The sequence below is a fragment of the Bos indicus x Bos taurus genome, chromosome 22 (genome assembly GCF_003369695.1).
Source record: "Bos indicus x Bos taurus breed Angus x Brahman F1 hybrid chromosome 22, Bos_hybrid_MaternalHap_v2.0, whole genome shotgun sequence".
NCBI classification, from domain to species: Eukaryota; Metazoa; Chordata; class Mammalia; order Artiodactyla; family Bovidae; genus Bos; species Bos indicus x Bos taurus.
This window is the reverse complement of record NC_040097.1, coordinates 9,420,880-9,434,714: the sequence shown is the minus strand read 5'-3', so window position 1 is coordinate 9,434,714 and position 13,835 is coordinate 9,420,880. Positions and strand designations below refer to the sequence as shown.

The 13,835-nt window shown below is 53.6% G+C and overlaps 1 protein-coding gene across 5 annotated transcripts in view; it reads left to right on the top strand.

Moving 5' to 3' along the window:
- Positions 1–5,782, top strand: part of PFKFB4 (6-phosphofructo-2-kinase/fructose-2,6-biphosphatase 4) — a 41,476-nt gene extending 35,694 nt beyond the window's left edge. For 3 of the 5 annotated variants that reach the window (XM_027522753.1, XM_027522752.1, XM_027522751.1), the window contains exons 10-13: positions 175–279; positions 1,722–2,019; positions 3,127–3,191; positions 3,836–5,782. In XM_027522753.1, the coding sequence (XP_027378554.1) occupies positions 175–279; positions 1,722–2,019; positions 3,127–3,191; positions 3,836–3,895 (528 nt within the window). In that variant the 3' untranslated portion in view covers positions 3,896–5,782. The remainder of the gene's footprint in view (positions 1–174; positions 280–1,721; positions 2,020–3,126; positions 3,192–3,835) is intronic. The other 2 variants (XM_027522755.1, XM_027522754.1) reach the window with 1 other exon arrangement.
- Positions 5,783–13,835: the final 8,053 nt, after the last annotated feature.

Here is a 13,835-nt window from a genome sequence, read left to right as displayed (position 1 = left end):
ACTCCTGATAGCTATTTCCAAGTGCAAGAGCGCCCCCTGCTTAGTATTCCCAGGGAGCCTACTCTTCCCAGCTGGGTTCTAACCTCCGGGCCAGGAAGCCCCCGTGGCCCAGGAAACGCCCTTCCCGACCCCGGGCCTGGAGTGGGCACTGTGATGACTGTGGTGTCTCCCTAGGGCGTCTGTGAGGAAATGACCTACGAGGAGATTCAGGACCATTATCCACTGGAGTTTGCCCTGCGAGACCAAGACAAGTACCGGTACCGGTACCCCAAGGGGGAGGTAGGTGGGATTTGGGGGCTCAGTCCCTGCCACCTGCTGCCTGCCTGTGGCCGAGGGCCCTGAGGGGCTCTGCAGTGGCTGCGTGGGCAGCAGGAGGGGCCTGGCCTCAGAGGTCGGCCACCTGGGTGTGTGTGGTCTCCTTCACTTCCCGCTGTGGCCCAGGCTGTAGGCCCCTCCTTGGGTGGGGGATGGCCAGTGCTGCCCCCATCTTTACTCTCCCTTCATGGGCTGACGCCATCCTCCCTGCTGCTCCAGACACCACCCCCAGCCCTGAATCCAGACCTAGGGATTCTCCTTCCCCACATGAGTCGTGGCCACCACAAGTCACCTGCCCTGTCACCTCCCCTCAGACTGGCTCTTGCCTCAGCCCAAGTCTTGGGTAGAAACGGCGTCCCCTGGGACTCGTGTGTCTTCCACTGCTCGGAGGTGACCTGGGGCAGTGGCCAAACAAAAGCACCTCCCACAGACACAGCTCTGTGTGTACACGCGTCTGTGTACCCGTGCAGGAGCCCCTGGGTGTACACGCATCTGTGTACCCATGCAGGAGCCTCTGGTCCAAATGCCAGGCTGTGCTGTCCTTGGGGACAGGACAGCTCTGGGTAGCATCAGTGTTTCCTCACATCATACTGTGAGGCAGAGCCCAAATTTAGAAGCACTCCAGATAAGTGAAACAGAGTAGCTACCTGCTCAGAGGATAGGGCAGGGTGGGGCAGGGGGAGGAACTGGTAGGGAAGTTAGTTGCCAAAAGAATCAATCTAGGATTTCCCTCAGAAACCCGGGGCACCCACACACATCAGGTTAGTGTTATGCCCAATCAAAACATGAGCCCAACACAGCTCCAAGCTTGAGGCCTTTATTTTTTTTCCCCCAGAAAGGACTGCTCACTCTGTGCAAAGAGGGGTGAAGCCCCAGGGCTGGGTCTCCTAGTGTAAAGCTCTGAACCTGCCAGGCCCCAAGGTTGGTCCATGGGCTCCCTCACGGCGCCTGGGAGGTGTACGGGGCTGTAAGGGTCTTTCCTGGGATCTCAGGTGTTCTGACAGGTTGTACTGTGGGAAGTTTGGGGGCTTGCTTTCCCCTTCCCCCAAGGCTCATTCTTTGCACTTCACAGCACATATCCGTGTGCTGTGGGTCCCCAGGGAGCAGTCTTTTCCACCAGTCGTCAGCGGCCAGCATGTGAATTCCAGCAGCTGAGGGTTCAGCGAACGGCCCAGAGTAGGCAGGGAGGTGATCCCTTGGATGCAGCATGAACCCCAGCCCTGCCCTCTTGATCCTACTGGGACCAGGCCCTGGGATTGGGGAGGGGATCCCTTTGTCAGACTGCCAGTCCTCCCCAACCTTCCAAAAGGGCGAGGCGTTCCGGGAGAAGGTAGCCCCCTCCTCAGGTCATGTCCATGCCTATGCCCGGAGCTGGGCTGAGGGACGCCTCCCACTTGCCCTTACAGTCCTACGAGGACCTAGTCCAGCGACTCGAGCCTGTCATCATGGAGCTGGAGCGGCAAGAGAACGTGCTGGTCATCTGCCACCAGGCTGTGATGCGCTGCCTCCTGGCCTACTTCCTTGACAAGGCGGCAGGTGCGGACACGGCCCCCACCGGGGGAGGTGGGGTGTGTGTGAGAGATCTCGGGGGACTGTCACCTGGTCCTCCCCAGTGCCAGCCCTCCCTGCCTGTGTCCACAGAGCAGCTGCCCTACCTCAAGTGTCCGCTGCACACGGTCCTGAAGCTGACCCCCGTGGCTTACGGTAAGGGAGCTTCCCGCATGCTGACCTGGTGGCCAGCCTGGCTCTCTACGCGGTTCCTTGACTGTCTGCAAACCCCTCCCTTGAAAATTCTATTAGAAGCTCATTGCTCCTGCCGCCACCCCACTACCTTTCCCGTTTGCTTTTTGTTTTCTATACAATACAAATACTGCTTTTAATTATTTCGATTCTTACAGCACGGATATAACAGAAACTGCCAAGTCCATGTTTTTGTTTAGTCGCTAAGTCCTGTCTGACTCTTGTGATCCCATGGACTGGAGCCCACCAGGCTCCACTGTCCATGGGATTTCCTAGGCAAGATCCAGTTTGCTTTTTTTTTTTCCTTTGAAGGATAACACCCCAGTTTGCGTTTTAATTTTTTTGTTTTGATTTCTGTGGCCCCCTGGTGATCTTTTCCTTAACCATCACCCACCCATAGGAAGGGCTTTTCTACTGATTTTTCTAGAATCCCTGACAAAGCCCCATGGCACCCAGTACCTGAACCTTAGAATATGTGCCCCTGCCTTGAGCTCTGCCAGCAGAGGCCTCGGGCGGCTTCCTAACCTTCTCGGTCTCGATTTTTTCCCCTTTAGCACTGGGAGAGGCACCCCCATACACGGTTGGGTCCTTAGGGCAATACTTGCGAAGCTCAGTGGTAGCCGATGTCATTATGTGTGTGTTAATCCCCTCGTTCCCCTCTGCACTGAGCGCCTGGTACCATGGTGATTTGGCCTCGTATGTGCAACAGGGCTGGGTATGGTGGTTTGGGGGCCCTGAGGACTGTGCATAATGACCCCTCACTGAGCTCGGCTTGTTGCTCCTCGGACTGTCCTCAGCCCCAGAGGAGGCTTCTTGTCCTCAGCGTGGCCCTGCCTGGTGCCTGGGCTCCTCGCTGAGCCTGTGCTGGGCAGTGGCATGGAGACTTGGACCTGACAAGGTGCCTCATCCTTCCCCAGGGGGCCCCCAGAAATGCCTAAGGTGGGAGGTCTGGGGTGAGGCTGAGGCAGTGTTCGGTCCCCAGCACCCCAAGCTGACTCCTGGGGGAAACTTCTACCTGTGGCCTAACTGCCTTTCAGGAGGGGAAATGGATGTGTGTCTTCCCTTTGGCAGGTTGTAAAGTGGAGTCCATATTCCTGAATGTGGCAGCCGTGAACACACACCGAGATAGGCCTCAGGTAGCAGCGGGGTCACTGCTGGGGTGGTGGGCATGTTCCTGGGGGTCCAGACACAGCCAGCGCCACGGCCAGGCCCAGCTGTGAGCCTCCTGAGTGAGCTTGAGTTCTCTGTTGGTTTCGGCGGGGGCAGTGGTGGTTTCAGGACATGCAGGGGGCCTGGGGCCCCAGCTCTCAAGGGACAGACCAACTGCAGACCAAGAGATGCCTACAGGCTGCTGGGCCCATATCTGACATCTGCCCACTGACACAGCCAGGAGAAGGGCATCCCCAGGAGCTGGTCCCCTTCCTGCCCCCATGATGAGGATATAATCCCCAGCTAGGTGTTTCTCCCCACCTGACCCAGACCTGAGGCAGGAGGAGGGGATGGCCTCTTTCTGGGTAACCACTGACCTGTCTGCAAGGAGCGAGCGGTAACTGGAGGTGTCCTCCCCCTCCCACCTTTGTTCTGGTGTCTGTCCACCCACCATGTGCCAAGTGACTCTTGACCCCCAGCTCTTAGGGACGGCTGGGCTGAAAGTCCTGCAGCTGGGGCTCCTCAGGGTGAGAATGTGAGTCCAGCAGCTGCAGTGATGAGCAGAGCAGACAGCAGTGTCTGTCTCTTCTTGGCACAGGGTCAGTGCTCTTGTGTGTCTATTTTTGTGCAGAATGTAGACATCTCTCGGCCTCCAGAGGAAGCCCTCGTCACGGTCCCAGCTCACCAGTGACCGTATCTCGTCCACTGTGACCCCCCGGCCGGCGTTGATCCCTGTGGACAGCAGTCATTCCAGGCCCACTGGTCTGTGTGACAGTCACCGCCCAGGAAACGCCCTCAGAGCCATGATTGGCTGGTGGCACCCAGAAGCCCTGCCCCAGCCCACCTGTTTCCTTGTTGGCAGCCACAGGGCTGTATACGTGGTGTCTGACCTGCTGCTGAGCATCGCTCGCCTGACCGCGTCTGCCCCCAGCTGGTGAGAGGGCTCCCACACCTGCTCCTCCTGTTCTCTCTCACCAGCCGGGGGGCCTTGTGAAGCATGAAACCCCAAAAATGTGAAATGGAAAGCACTTGCTGTGATGTTTTCAGCCACCGAGGCTGCGCTGCCTGGGTGGACCTGGGGACCCTGCCAGGGTTCTGCTGACCTCTCTGCAGCTACTTCTGGAGCCAGAGGCAAAATCTTCAGGGAATCCTGAGCTGCTTCTGCCCAGTCAGCAGAAGTAAACCCTCTCCAGCCCACCCTTCCAGGAGCTGAAGAGCCTCCAGCACGGCAGGCAGCCCCCTCCCCAGGCTAGACCCTGGGGTCCCTGCGTCTGCATTGGCAGATGCTTGGGAAAGCAGTGTGTTCACTTTTGCACATGGGGATACCCAGAAACACAGAGGGAGGGGGGCATTGGCAGTCACCCTTTCCCAATGATGCCTACACTGGAATACTTGTGGGAGCCGGTGGCCAAGGCCACCCCTGCCCCAACTGCTCTCATGGTGCAACACGTAAGCTGGAGCAACACAGAAAGACATGAGGACAGAGCTCTTGTACGCATCCCCCTTCCCAGCGCTTGAGGGAGAGGCTGCCCTCTTCAGCTCCCAGCTGTGCCACCGGCTACCTCGACTGCTGCTGCCGGTGTCCACACACGAGTATACACCGGTGGCCTGACCTGCGTTTGCTGTGAAGGATTTGAAAAGCCTGTCCTGGGGTTCGTTGACTTCCACCTGGGGGATGAAGCCTGGGAAAGGCAGGAGCTGGAGTCAGCCCCTGGCCTGGGAGGATTTTCCCAGCCACGTCATCACTTTTGATTCTTGTACTAAAGAGCCTGATGAAGACAACCTCGGGAAGCCTGCCGTCATGCCCCTGAGTTCTCTGGGGCCCAGAGAGGTGGGCTGGGCAGTAGATTCCAGCTCCATTTTGTAGCTGGGAGAACAGACTAGCCAGCACCTTGTGAGGCTGGGTGAGAATGTGTGTGGATTTGTAGTTGGATGTGCTGCTGTCCATGGGTGGTGGTCCTGGGTGAAGTCAGGCCCAAGGATCCCGTGACCCTGGCCTGGGCTGATGGCCTCAAGTGCCGCAGCAGCTCTGGCCAAACCTGGGTGGGGAGATGCCCAGGACAGGGCTGTGGCCCGACATTCCATCGGAGCCCCAGGGTCCTTAGACCTGGGGCCAGTGGGCCATGCTGCTGCCTTTGGGACTCGGGGACTGCAGCCTTTGCTTCTGTGGCCGCGAGAGTCTTGGTGACTTCCGGCCATGCTGGCTTGTTACCCATAGTGGGTCCCTTTGGTCAGTGGCATGAGCATCTACATGTCACCACCTCTCCAGGACCTCAGGCTCACTGAGGTGAAACCAGCGAGGCCTCTCCTCTCTGTTCAGAGGGCCGCCAGGGCCAAATGTGTCACAGGACTGGGAGGGGGCAGAGGGAGGTCTGGGATCCCAGCAGGGGCTCACCTTGAGCTGGCTCTCTGCCTGGGCAGCATCCACCTGGCTGGTTGCCCACTTACAGCCGGGACGGTCCATGTGGTCCTGTTGCAGACGTTTTTCCTCCTCGTCCTGGAATGGATGTTGTTGGAACTCAGCCACTCGTCACACTGTGTCCAACATTTTCTGCAATAAATACTTTAAAAAAGAATACTCCTAATGTTGTGTCTTGTGGGCAGGCCTCCCTTGGTGAGGTACTCTTTCCAGCAGCTTACAGACCCCCATGCTGTGCTGTCTCCCAGAAAGTCTGGGTGGGACCCTTCGTCCAGCTCCCACTGCCAACCCATCCCAGGAGCAGAAACTGTTCTGCCCTGGAATGAGCCCTGGGCAGGGCCCGAGTTTTCTCTGGGCCGACCCAGGTTGCTCGGCCCTCACCACTGGGTGAGAAACAGACATAGTGGGGATCTGGGGTCCCTAGAAATGTGGGTCCCTAATACTGGCATCCTTGGAGAGGGGTCGAGGATGGAGGGGGTACACAAGGCTGTGGGTGGAGCGTGTTGGCTGGTTCTCTGGTATGCTTTGTTGCTTCTGGCCTGGGGAAGATGGTGACTAGGGGTACCCTTTCCTCTGCCTCAGAATTTCTCACCCTTGTGCAATAAAAAACATGTTTTTTCAGATTTTGGGCAGAGTAGGGAAGAATATTTTTTTTATGGGGGTATAGTTGATTTATGTGTTTCAGTTGTACAGCATAGTGATTCACTTATGCATATATTCATTCTTTTCATGTTCTTTTCCCATTTAGATTATTACAGAGTGTTGAGAAGAGTTCCCTGTGAACTACAGCAGGTCCTCGTTATCTATTTTATATATGGTGCATATTAATACCAAGTTTCTAATTTATCCTTCCCTTCCACGCCTTAGGATTTTGTTTGACTTCATACACCTTCTTCCCTGATAGGGCTTTCCTGGTACCTCAGTTGGTAAAGAATCTGCCTGCAAGGCAGGACACTCCAGTTTGATTCCTGGGTTGGGAATATCCACTGGAGAAGGGATAGGCTAACCCACTCCGGTATTCTTAGGCTTCCCTGTGGCTCAGCTGGTACAGATTCCACCTGCAATGTGGGAGACCTGGGTTCAATCCCTGGATTGGGAAGATCCCCTGGAGAAGGGAAAGGCTACCCACTCCAGTATTGTGGCCTGGAGAATTCCATGGACTATAGTCCGGAGTGGGGTCCGGACACGACTGAGTGACTTTCGTTTTATTTATTTATATGCCTTCTGCCCCGGGGCTGGGGTGTTGGCAGCATGGTTCCTCCAGGGACATGATGAAGCTGGGCGTGGCTGGGTGCCCGCACGTGCCTCTCCTAGTGTGTCAGGGCAGAGGGTGCCTGTGTCACAGCTGTGACGGGAACTAGGCTCAGAGTGATGTCAGCTCTGACCATCTTCCTGATATGTGAGGTTACTGTCCCCACCTTGTCCCTGGGCATAGAGTTCCTGGAGTGGATACCTGACCTCCTTGAAGGGTTCCTAGCACTTTTTTTTTTTTTTTTGAAGTTTTTATTGAATTTGTTACAATATTGCTTTTGTTTTATTCTTTGGTTCTTTTGGCCGCAAGGTATGTGGGAATCTTAGCTCTCAGACCAGGGATCGAACCTGTATCCCCTATGTTGGAAGGCAAAGTCTTAACCACTGGGCCACCAAGGAATTCCCTTCCTAGCACTTTTTGAAGAAGTTTTGAAGATTTGCAACAGCAAAGCAACCACAGAAGAAATGAAATATAACACTACTAGAATTTTAATTCAGGTCCACTAGTCTACCACACACACAACCAATTTAGAAAGAGCAATGATATATGGTTATGCTAAAGAAGTTTAAGATAGGATCAGAGGGTATTTGGATAGAAATGTTACAAAGACATAGATTTCAACAACATTTGAATTATCTTTATAATTGGCTTGTATATTACATGTTAATAATATATAATTATCACCTTTAAGGTGAGTGTTGCCATGTTTGGTATAGACCAGTCACTATTCATCCCCTGAGGCTGGGCACATTTGTTGTTTAAGCAAAAATTGTTTCATTAAAAGTGGAAAATGGCTTTGTGGTAGACCGAAAGAGGTGTCTGCCAAACCCTGGCGAATGGCCACAGGTCGCTTTGGGAAGGCTTGTGGGGAAAGTGCTGGCATGAAGCTGGGCTGTTTTCACAGGGCCACCTTAACAGGCACCCACCCTGCTTCCTTCAAGGACCTCAGGGTTTGTGAACTGACCTGATCTGGAAAATTAGTGAGAGATCCTCTCCTCCGCAGTTAGGTCTCAGGTCATCAGACCTCTGGTTCTCTTGTCATACATATCGGGTAGGATTCTACTGGCTTCCCATCAGTTTTGGTCCTAGGGGTCTGTTGATCCTGCCCAAAGGCAGGTGTCATAAATTAAGACGAAGTCATAATGGAGTAGGCTGTGACCCTAAACCAAAATTCCCTAGCACCTTCAGAGACAGCAGGGTCCTACTGACATCTTGGCCTCAAACATCCAGCCTCCACAACTATGAGACTGTAAGTTTCTGTGGTTGGAGCCACTCAGAGTCTAGTACTTTGTTATAGCTGCCCTAGCGAATGGAAACTTCTCAGCAATGAACCTTCCAAAGCCTCGGTGAAGGGAGTATCTCCTGGGTCCTCTCCAGGGACTCAGGGAAAAGGTGAGTTGTCCTGGATCAATTCTGTCCAACATTTATGTCCAACATTTGTTTTGAATGAATGTATGAATCTTTCTGAAGCTTTGGATTCTTTACATTATACCAGGAAGCAACTGTCATCTCAACTGCATTTAGTGAGACCCAGTTTTCATTTCAGTCAAGCAACCAGACTTGCGGAACAACCTCCAGTAGCTTATGCTAGCACATTGAATCCCAGTTCCAGGTAAGATCACCTATATTGATAAATTCTGCCCTCTCTAAGATGGCTACATAAAGTCTCTGCCCACGTAAAGTCTGTATATTTTAGCTAATGTAAAATACCAAAGTCTTAAGATTCCTTTGATACGTAAGCCCTCCCCTGGGTTTGACTTTGTAATAAGGTCTCCACACATGCTGGAATCCATCTCTAATTTAAGGAGTTAGGGAGAGGGGTTTGAGAAGACTTGACTCCCCTTGCAAAGAAACGACCTCATGAGGTATCAGGGGAGAACACCTTGGTTAGGTGAGTAAGGGATGTGGAGAAGGGGTGGAAGTTGGTGGCAATCTGATTCCTCTGATTCTTTCATATGCATCTTCATCTCACTTAATTCATCAACTTGGCACATAAAGTACCTGCTATGTACTAAGCAGTAGGAATATAGCAGTAAGTGAAAGTGTTAGTCACTCAGTCTTGTCTGACTCTTTGCAACCCCGTGGACTGTAGCCCGCCAGGCTCCTCAGTCCATGGGATTCTTCAGGCAAGAATACTAGAGTGGGTTGCCATTTCCTTCTCCAGGGAATCTTTCCAACCTGGGTCTCCTGCATTGCAGACAGATTCTTTACCATCTGAGCCACCAGGGAAGCCCCACAGGGGCAAACCCCCTGCCTCACAATGCTGACTTTCTGGTGTTGGGAGACACAGCAAAGAGATGTGTAAAGATGTAGTGCATCAGGACGTCCCTGGCAGTTCAGTGGTTAAGGCTCCATGCTGCCAATGTGAGGCGTGGGGGTTTGATCCCTGGTCAGTGAACTAGGATCCCACATAACACGGGGTGCAGCGAAAAGTTTAAAAACAGAGAAAGATGTAGTAGAGGGTGCTGGGACAGAGCGGAGGGCTTGGGACAGGGTTGTAAGGATGTAAGAAGGCCTCACTGAGAAGGCAGTCAATGTCCTGAATGTATTAAGTACATTTTCACCTTATGACATTTTCAACTTACAGGGGGTTTATTAGGATGTAGCCCCATCGTAAGTCGGGGAAGACCTGTCCCATGCTGGCAGTAATGGCTGTTTTAGTTTTGTCTCAGCCTGCCAAGGCTGCAAAAACCTCTCCCTTCGTCCTGGCTGGATTTCCACTGCCTCTGGCTCCAACCAGGCAAACGTCCAGTCCTGATGCACCCCCATTTCCCTGGTCACCTGCTGACAGCTTTATCAGGTGGAAGAAACTGTGGAATTTATGAAAAGGAATGTGTGTTCCTCCCAGGACCACTGAGGGTGTAGGAGGACAAGACAGGTCATGCCCACATCACAGTTCTTCTCTGGCAGACACTGTGGGCTGCTCCCCAGCTGCCAGGACCCCCACCACAGCAGAGGCTCTGCTGTCCTGCCGCTGGTCACCAGCCCTCTGAGCATGCCTCATGGAAGGGACCTCTGACTCCAGGGAAGGGACATCTGACCCCAGGAGGGTACGTCTGATTGGCTGGACAAAGGAAGCTGAAAAGTGGGTCTGGCGTTTCTGCCTTCTGATATGGAGGAAGCCGGGGGGCAGGTGCTGGTGAAGAGGAACAACATGGGCCCTGGGCTGTGCTCCACCTAGCTCTCACGCTCCCGGAGTGACAGTCCTGTAGAGCACGGGCTTTCTGGGCATCACTGGGTATTGCTCTGGCCCCAGGCAGAGTTCCCATCTATAGTGTGGCTGCCACACTGCGTGTAAAAGTTCTAGCAGTCTTTTTTTTTTTAATGTTTGTTTATTTTTGGCTGCACTGGGTCTTTGTTGCTGTCCAGGGTTTTCTCTGGTTGTGGCGAGTGTGGGCCACTTTCTCGTTGTAGTGCACGGGCTTCTCATTGTGACGGCTTTTCCTGTCGCAGAACATGGGCTCCAGGGCACGTGAGCTTCAGCAGTTGCAGCACACAGGCTTGGCTGCCCCGCTGCATGTGCAATCTTCCCAGACCAGGGATTCAATCCATGTACCCTGCATTGGCAGGCAGATTCTTAGCCACTGGACCACCAGGGGAGTTCCTTTTATTAAAAAGAATTATTTATTTGGCTGTGCTGGGTTTGAGTTGCAGCACGTGGGATCTAGTTCCCTGACCAGGGATTGAACCCAAGCCCCCTGCATTGTGAGCTTGGGATCCCAGCCACGGGACCACCAGGGAAGATCTCAGGAAATAGTCATTCTTAACAATGCTCATTAGAAGAGAGCTCGCTAAAAGGGCCCTTTACAGAGCTGTGGGTGGATCTGGGTGACAGCACTCAGGGCTAGCATCATTGGGAGCCTTTTTCATCCCTCGTCTGTGTGGACTGAAGAAAATTGCGCAACCTGGAAGTTGTGAGTTAAATTTTATTTGGGGACCTTAATGAAGACAAAAGCCCAGAAGACAGCATCTCAGAAAGTGCTGAGGAGTTGCTCTGAAGAGGTAAGGGAAGACCCAGGATATACAGGCACATTTTGCTAGCAAAAACAAAAACATGTAGATTACTATCACAAAGAACCGACACCTCAAATGAATGATTCCAGCCCTGGTTTTTCTATGTAAGGGAAGATGCAAGGACTGGGTTCATTGCAATTATTCCTTTGATATGCATCTTCACTCTGCAGAGTTAGTATCCGGAGCACAGAAGGCTTCTTGATTTTTTCATCCCGAATGGTCCTCAGGTGCACCGCCCACGGTCTGCTGCAGTAGCTAATGGCTAGATTCTTGCAGAACTGGGATGAAAGTGAAAGTGTTAGTTGCTCAGTTGCCTCCGATTCTTTGTGACCCCAAGGACCTTAGCCCCACCTTGTCCATGGGATTCTCCAGACAAGAATACTGGAGTGGGTTGCCATTCCTTTCTCCAGGGGATCTTCTCAATCCAGGGATCAAACCCTGGTCTCCTGCATTACAGGCAGATTCTTTACCACCTGAGCCACCAGGGAAGAAGGAAAGAGAACTGACATAGTGGGCAACGTTCTTCACAGGGGAGTTGGGTAATGTTTCTTGTCCACAGCCTGCAGGGCCAAGGCTCAGGAGGGTAAGGTTTACTGGAGCCTGGTGGGAACCCCCCTTTCCCACTGGCCTCTGATCTCCTATTCAGTTGCTATGAGCTGCAGAGGGGTCTCTTCAATCAGTCCCTCCCTGGGGCTCTCAAGATAAAATCTCCGTTTCTCAGATTGTGGCTCTGAATGGAAGAAGGCGGGAGCTGTAGCTGAGGGAGTGGGGTGGAGGGGTGTCAGATTGCACCCAGGAGCTTTCAGGAAGGATTAGGGAAGGAAGAGCCCCACCCATGTACTCTCCTCCCACCTTCTGACCTCCTGCAGCTGCCTTCTGCAGACTCTAGAGGAAGGGAGAGAGAGAGGCAGCCCCAGGACAGGGTAGGGTAGAGGAAGGATGCCGAGGAACGAGGAGAAGACAGGCTCACTGGCAGAGGTAGATGCCCCAACCTGGCGAGTGCTGGGGCAGTGAGGGTGGGGTCAGTGCAAACCACAGAGAGGACTGTGGGTGCTGTCAGCCCATCCCCTGGGGTGAGTGATTTCTGGGCTTGTGCTCAGGGGAAAGTGGTCCATGGGCTAAAGGAGATCCTTTATTTCCTTTTCCAGTTGTTATCAAGCACCCGCTGTGGGCACGGCCCTGTGCTGGATAACAAGATATAGTCCCAGCCTCACTTAGCCCCCAAAGTAGCAGAAGACACCCACATAACCCAAGGTGTGGTGCTGGGCTGGGGGTCACAAGGGCTGTGGGAACACCTAGGGGAGTCCTAACCCAGACTTGGCATCTCCAGAGTCGTGTTAGAGGAGGAGCTGTTTAAGTTGGGAGCCAGGGAGGGTGGGGGAATGTGCGTGGTGGATGCAGAGAGCAAGGAGGCACATGGAGCCCCAGTCATTGCAGGAACTGAAATCGGGACTTTGTCTTAAGAGCTGCGGGCTTCCCACGTGGCTCAGTGGTAAAGAATCCACCTGCCAATGCAGGAGACCTGGGTTCGATCCCTGGGTTGGGAAGATCCCCTAGAGAATAAAATGGCAATCCACTCCAGTATCCTAGCCTGGGAAATCCCATGGACAGAGGAGCCTGACGGGCTACAGTCCATAGGGTCACAGAGTCAGACATGACTAAGTGACTAACACTTTCATAGCACTTTCACACGGTCAAGCTAGGTCCACAAATTAGTGTCTGTTTTTTTTTTTTTTAATTTATTTTTGGCTGTTCTGGGTCTTCGTTGCTGTGCGGGCTTTTCTTTCATTGTGGAGAGAAGGGGCAGCTCTCTAGTTCTAGCTCTCATTGTTGTGCAGTGGGCTTCCCTGGTGGCTCAGACTGGAAAGAATCTGCCTGCAATGCAGGTGGACCCAGGACGGATCCGTGGGTTGGGAAGGTCCCCTGGAGGAGGGCATGACAACCCACTCCAGTGTTCTTGCCTGGAGAATTCTATGGACAGAGGAGCCTGACAGGGTCGCAAACCAGTCGGACACGACTGAGCGCCTAACACTTCTCACTTTTCAGTCTTGTGGAGCATGGGCTCTAGAGCACAGGCTCAGTAGTTGTAGAGCACGGGCTTAGTTGCTCCGCAGCATGTGAGATCTTCCCAGATCCGGGATCAGACTGGTGTCTCCTGCATCGCGGGTGGCTTCTTTACTGCCAAGCCACCAGGGAAGCCCCTCAGCAAAGTGTTTTCAAAGGCCAGGTGAAGGGCAGAATCGCAGGATATGTGATCAGCACATGTGCAGTTCGGATTGATGGATGGTGAGGTAACAGGGTGGCCTCACAGGTGTTAACCATCCTGGGGCTACATGGGCCTGATCATCAAGTGGTTACTTTCTCCCATTTGGTGGTAGTTTTAGCAACTATAAAACAACTCAGGAAATGTGGATCAGATAGTATTATCTAGGTACTTCTGAGAAGAGTGACGCAGCAGAGGACATGGGGAAGAGGTCTGTCCTGAGAAGTCCCCATAGGGTCCTGTTCCTTTCCATCCTAACCCACAGTGAGGGGCCCCAGCTCAGGGTGCCCTGTGAGAGCCCAGTGCTCTGGCAGCCGGCAAGGATTTGGGCCACCTAGCCCAACCCTGAGGCAGGTGGTGGCTTACAGTGTCTGGAAGCAGCTAGTTCCTTTCCCTGAGGCAGAGGGTGATCCTGCCTGGCGGTAGGGTAAGGAAACCTCCGGGATAGGGGTGTCACCCCAGGAGGCAGGGCGATGGAGTGTCCTCAGAGATGGGGTCTCCCAGAAGCCTCCGAAGTAGGCTTTCAGAAGGGAACCTGTGTCTGTTGTCTCTGGGCGCTGTCGCGGTCCCACTCGGTCCTCAGGTACCTCCCGAGGACCGAGGATGTCCGGGCAGGTGGGGAACCGCAGGGGCGAGGAAGGGCTCCGTCGGGGCTTAGCCCGCAGCACCCAACGGGTGCTCAA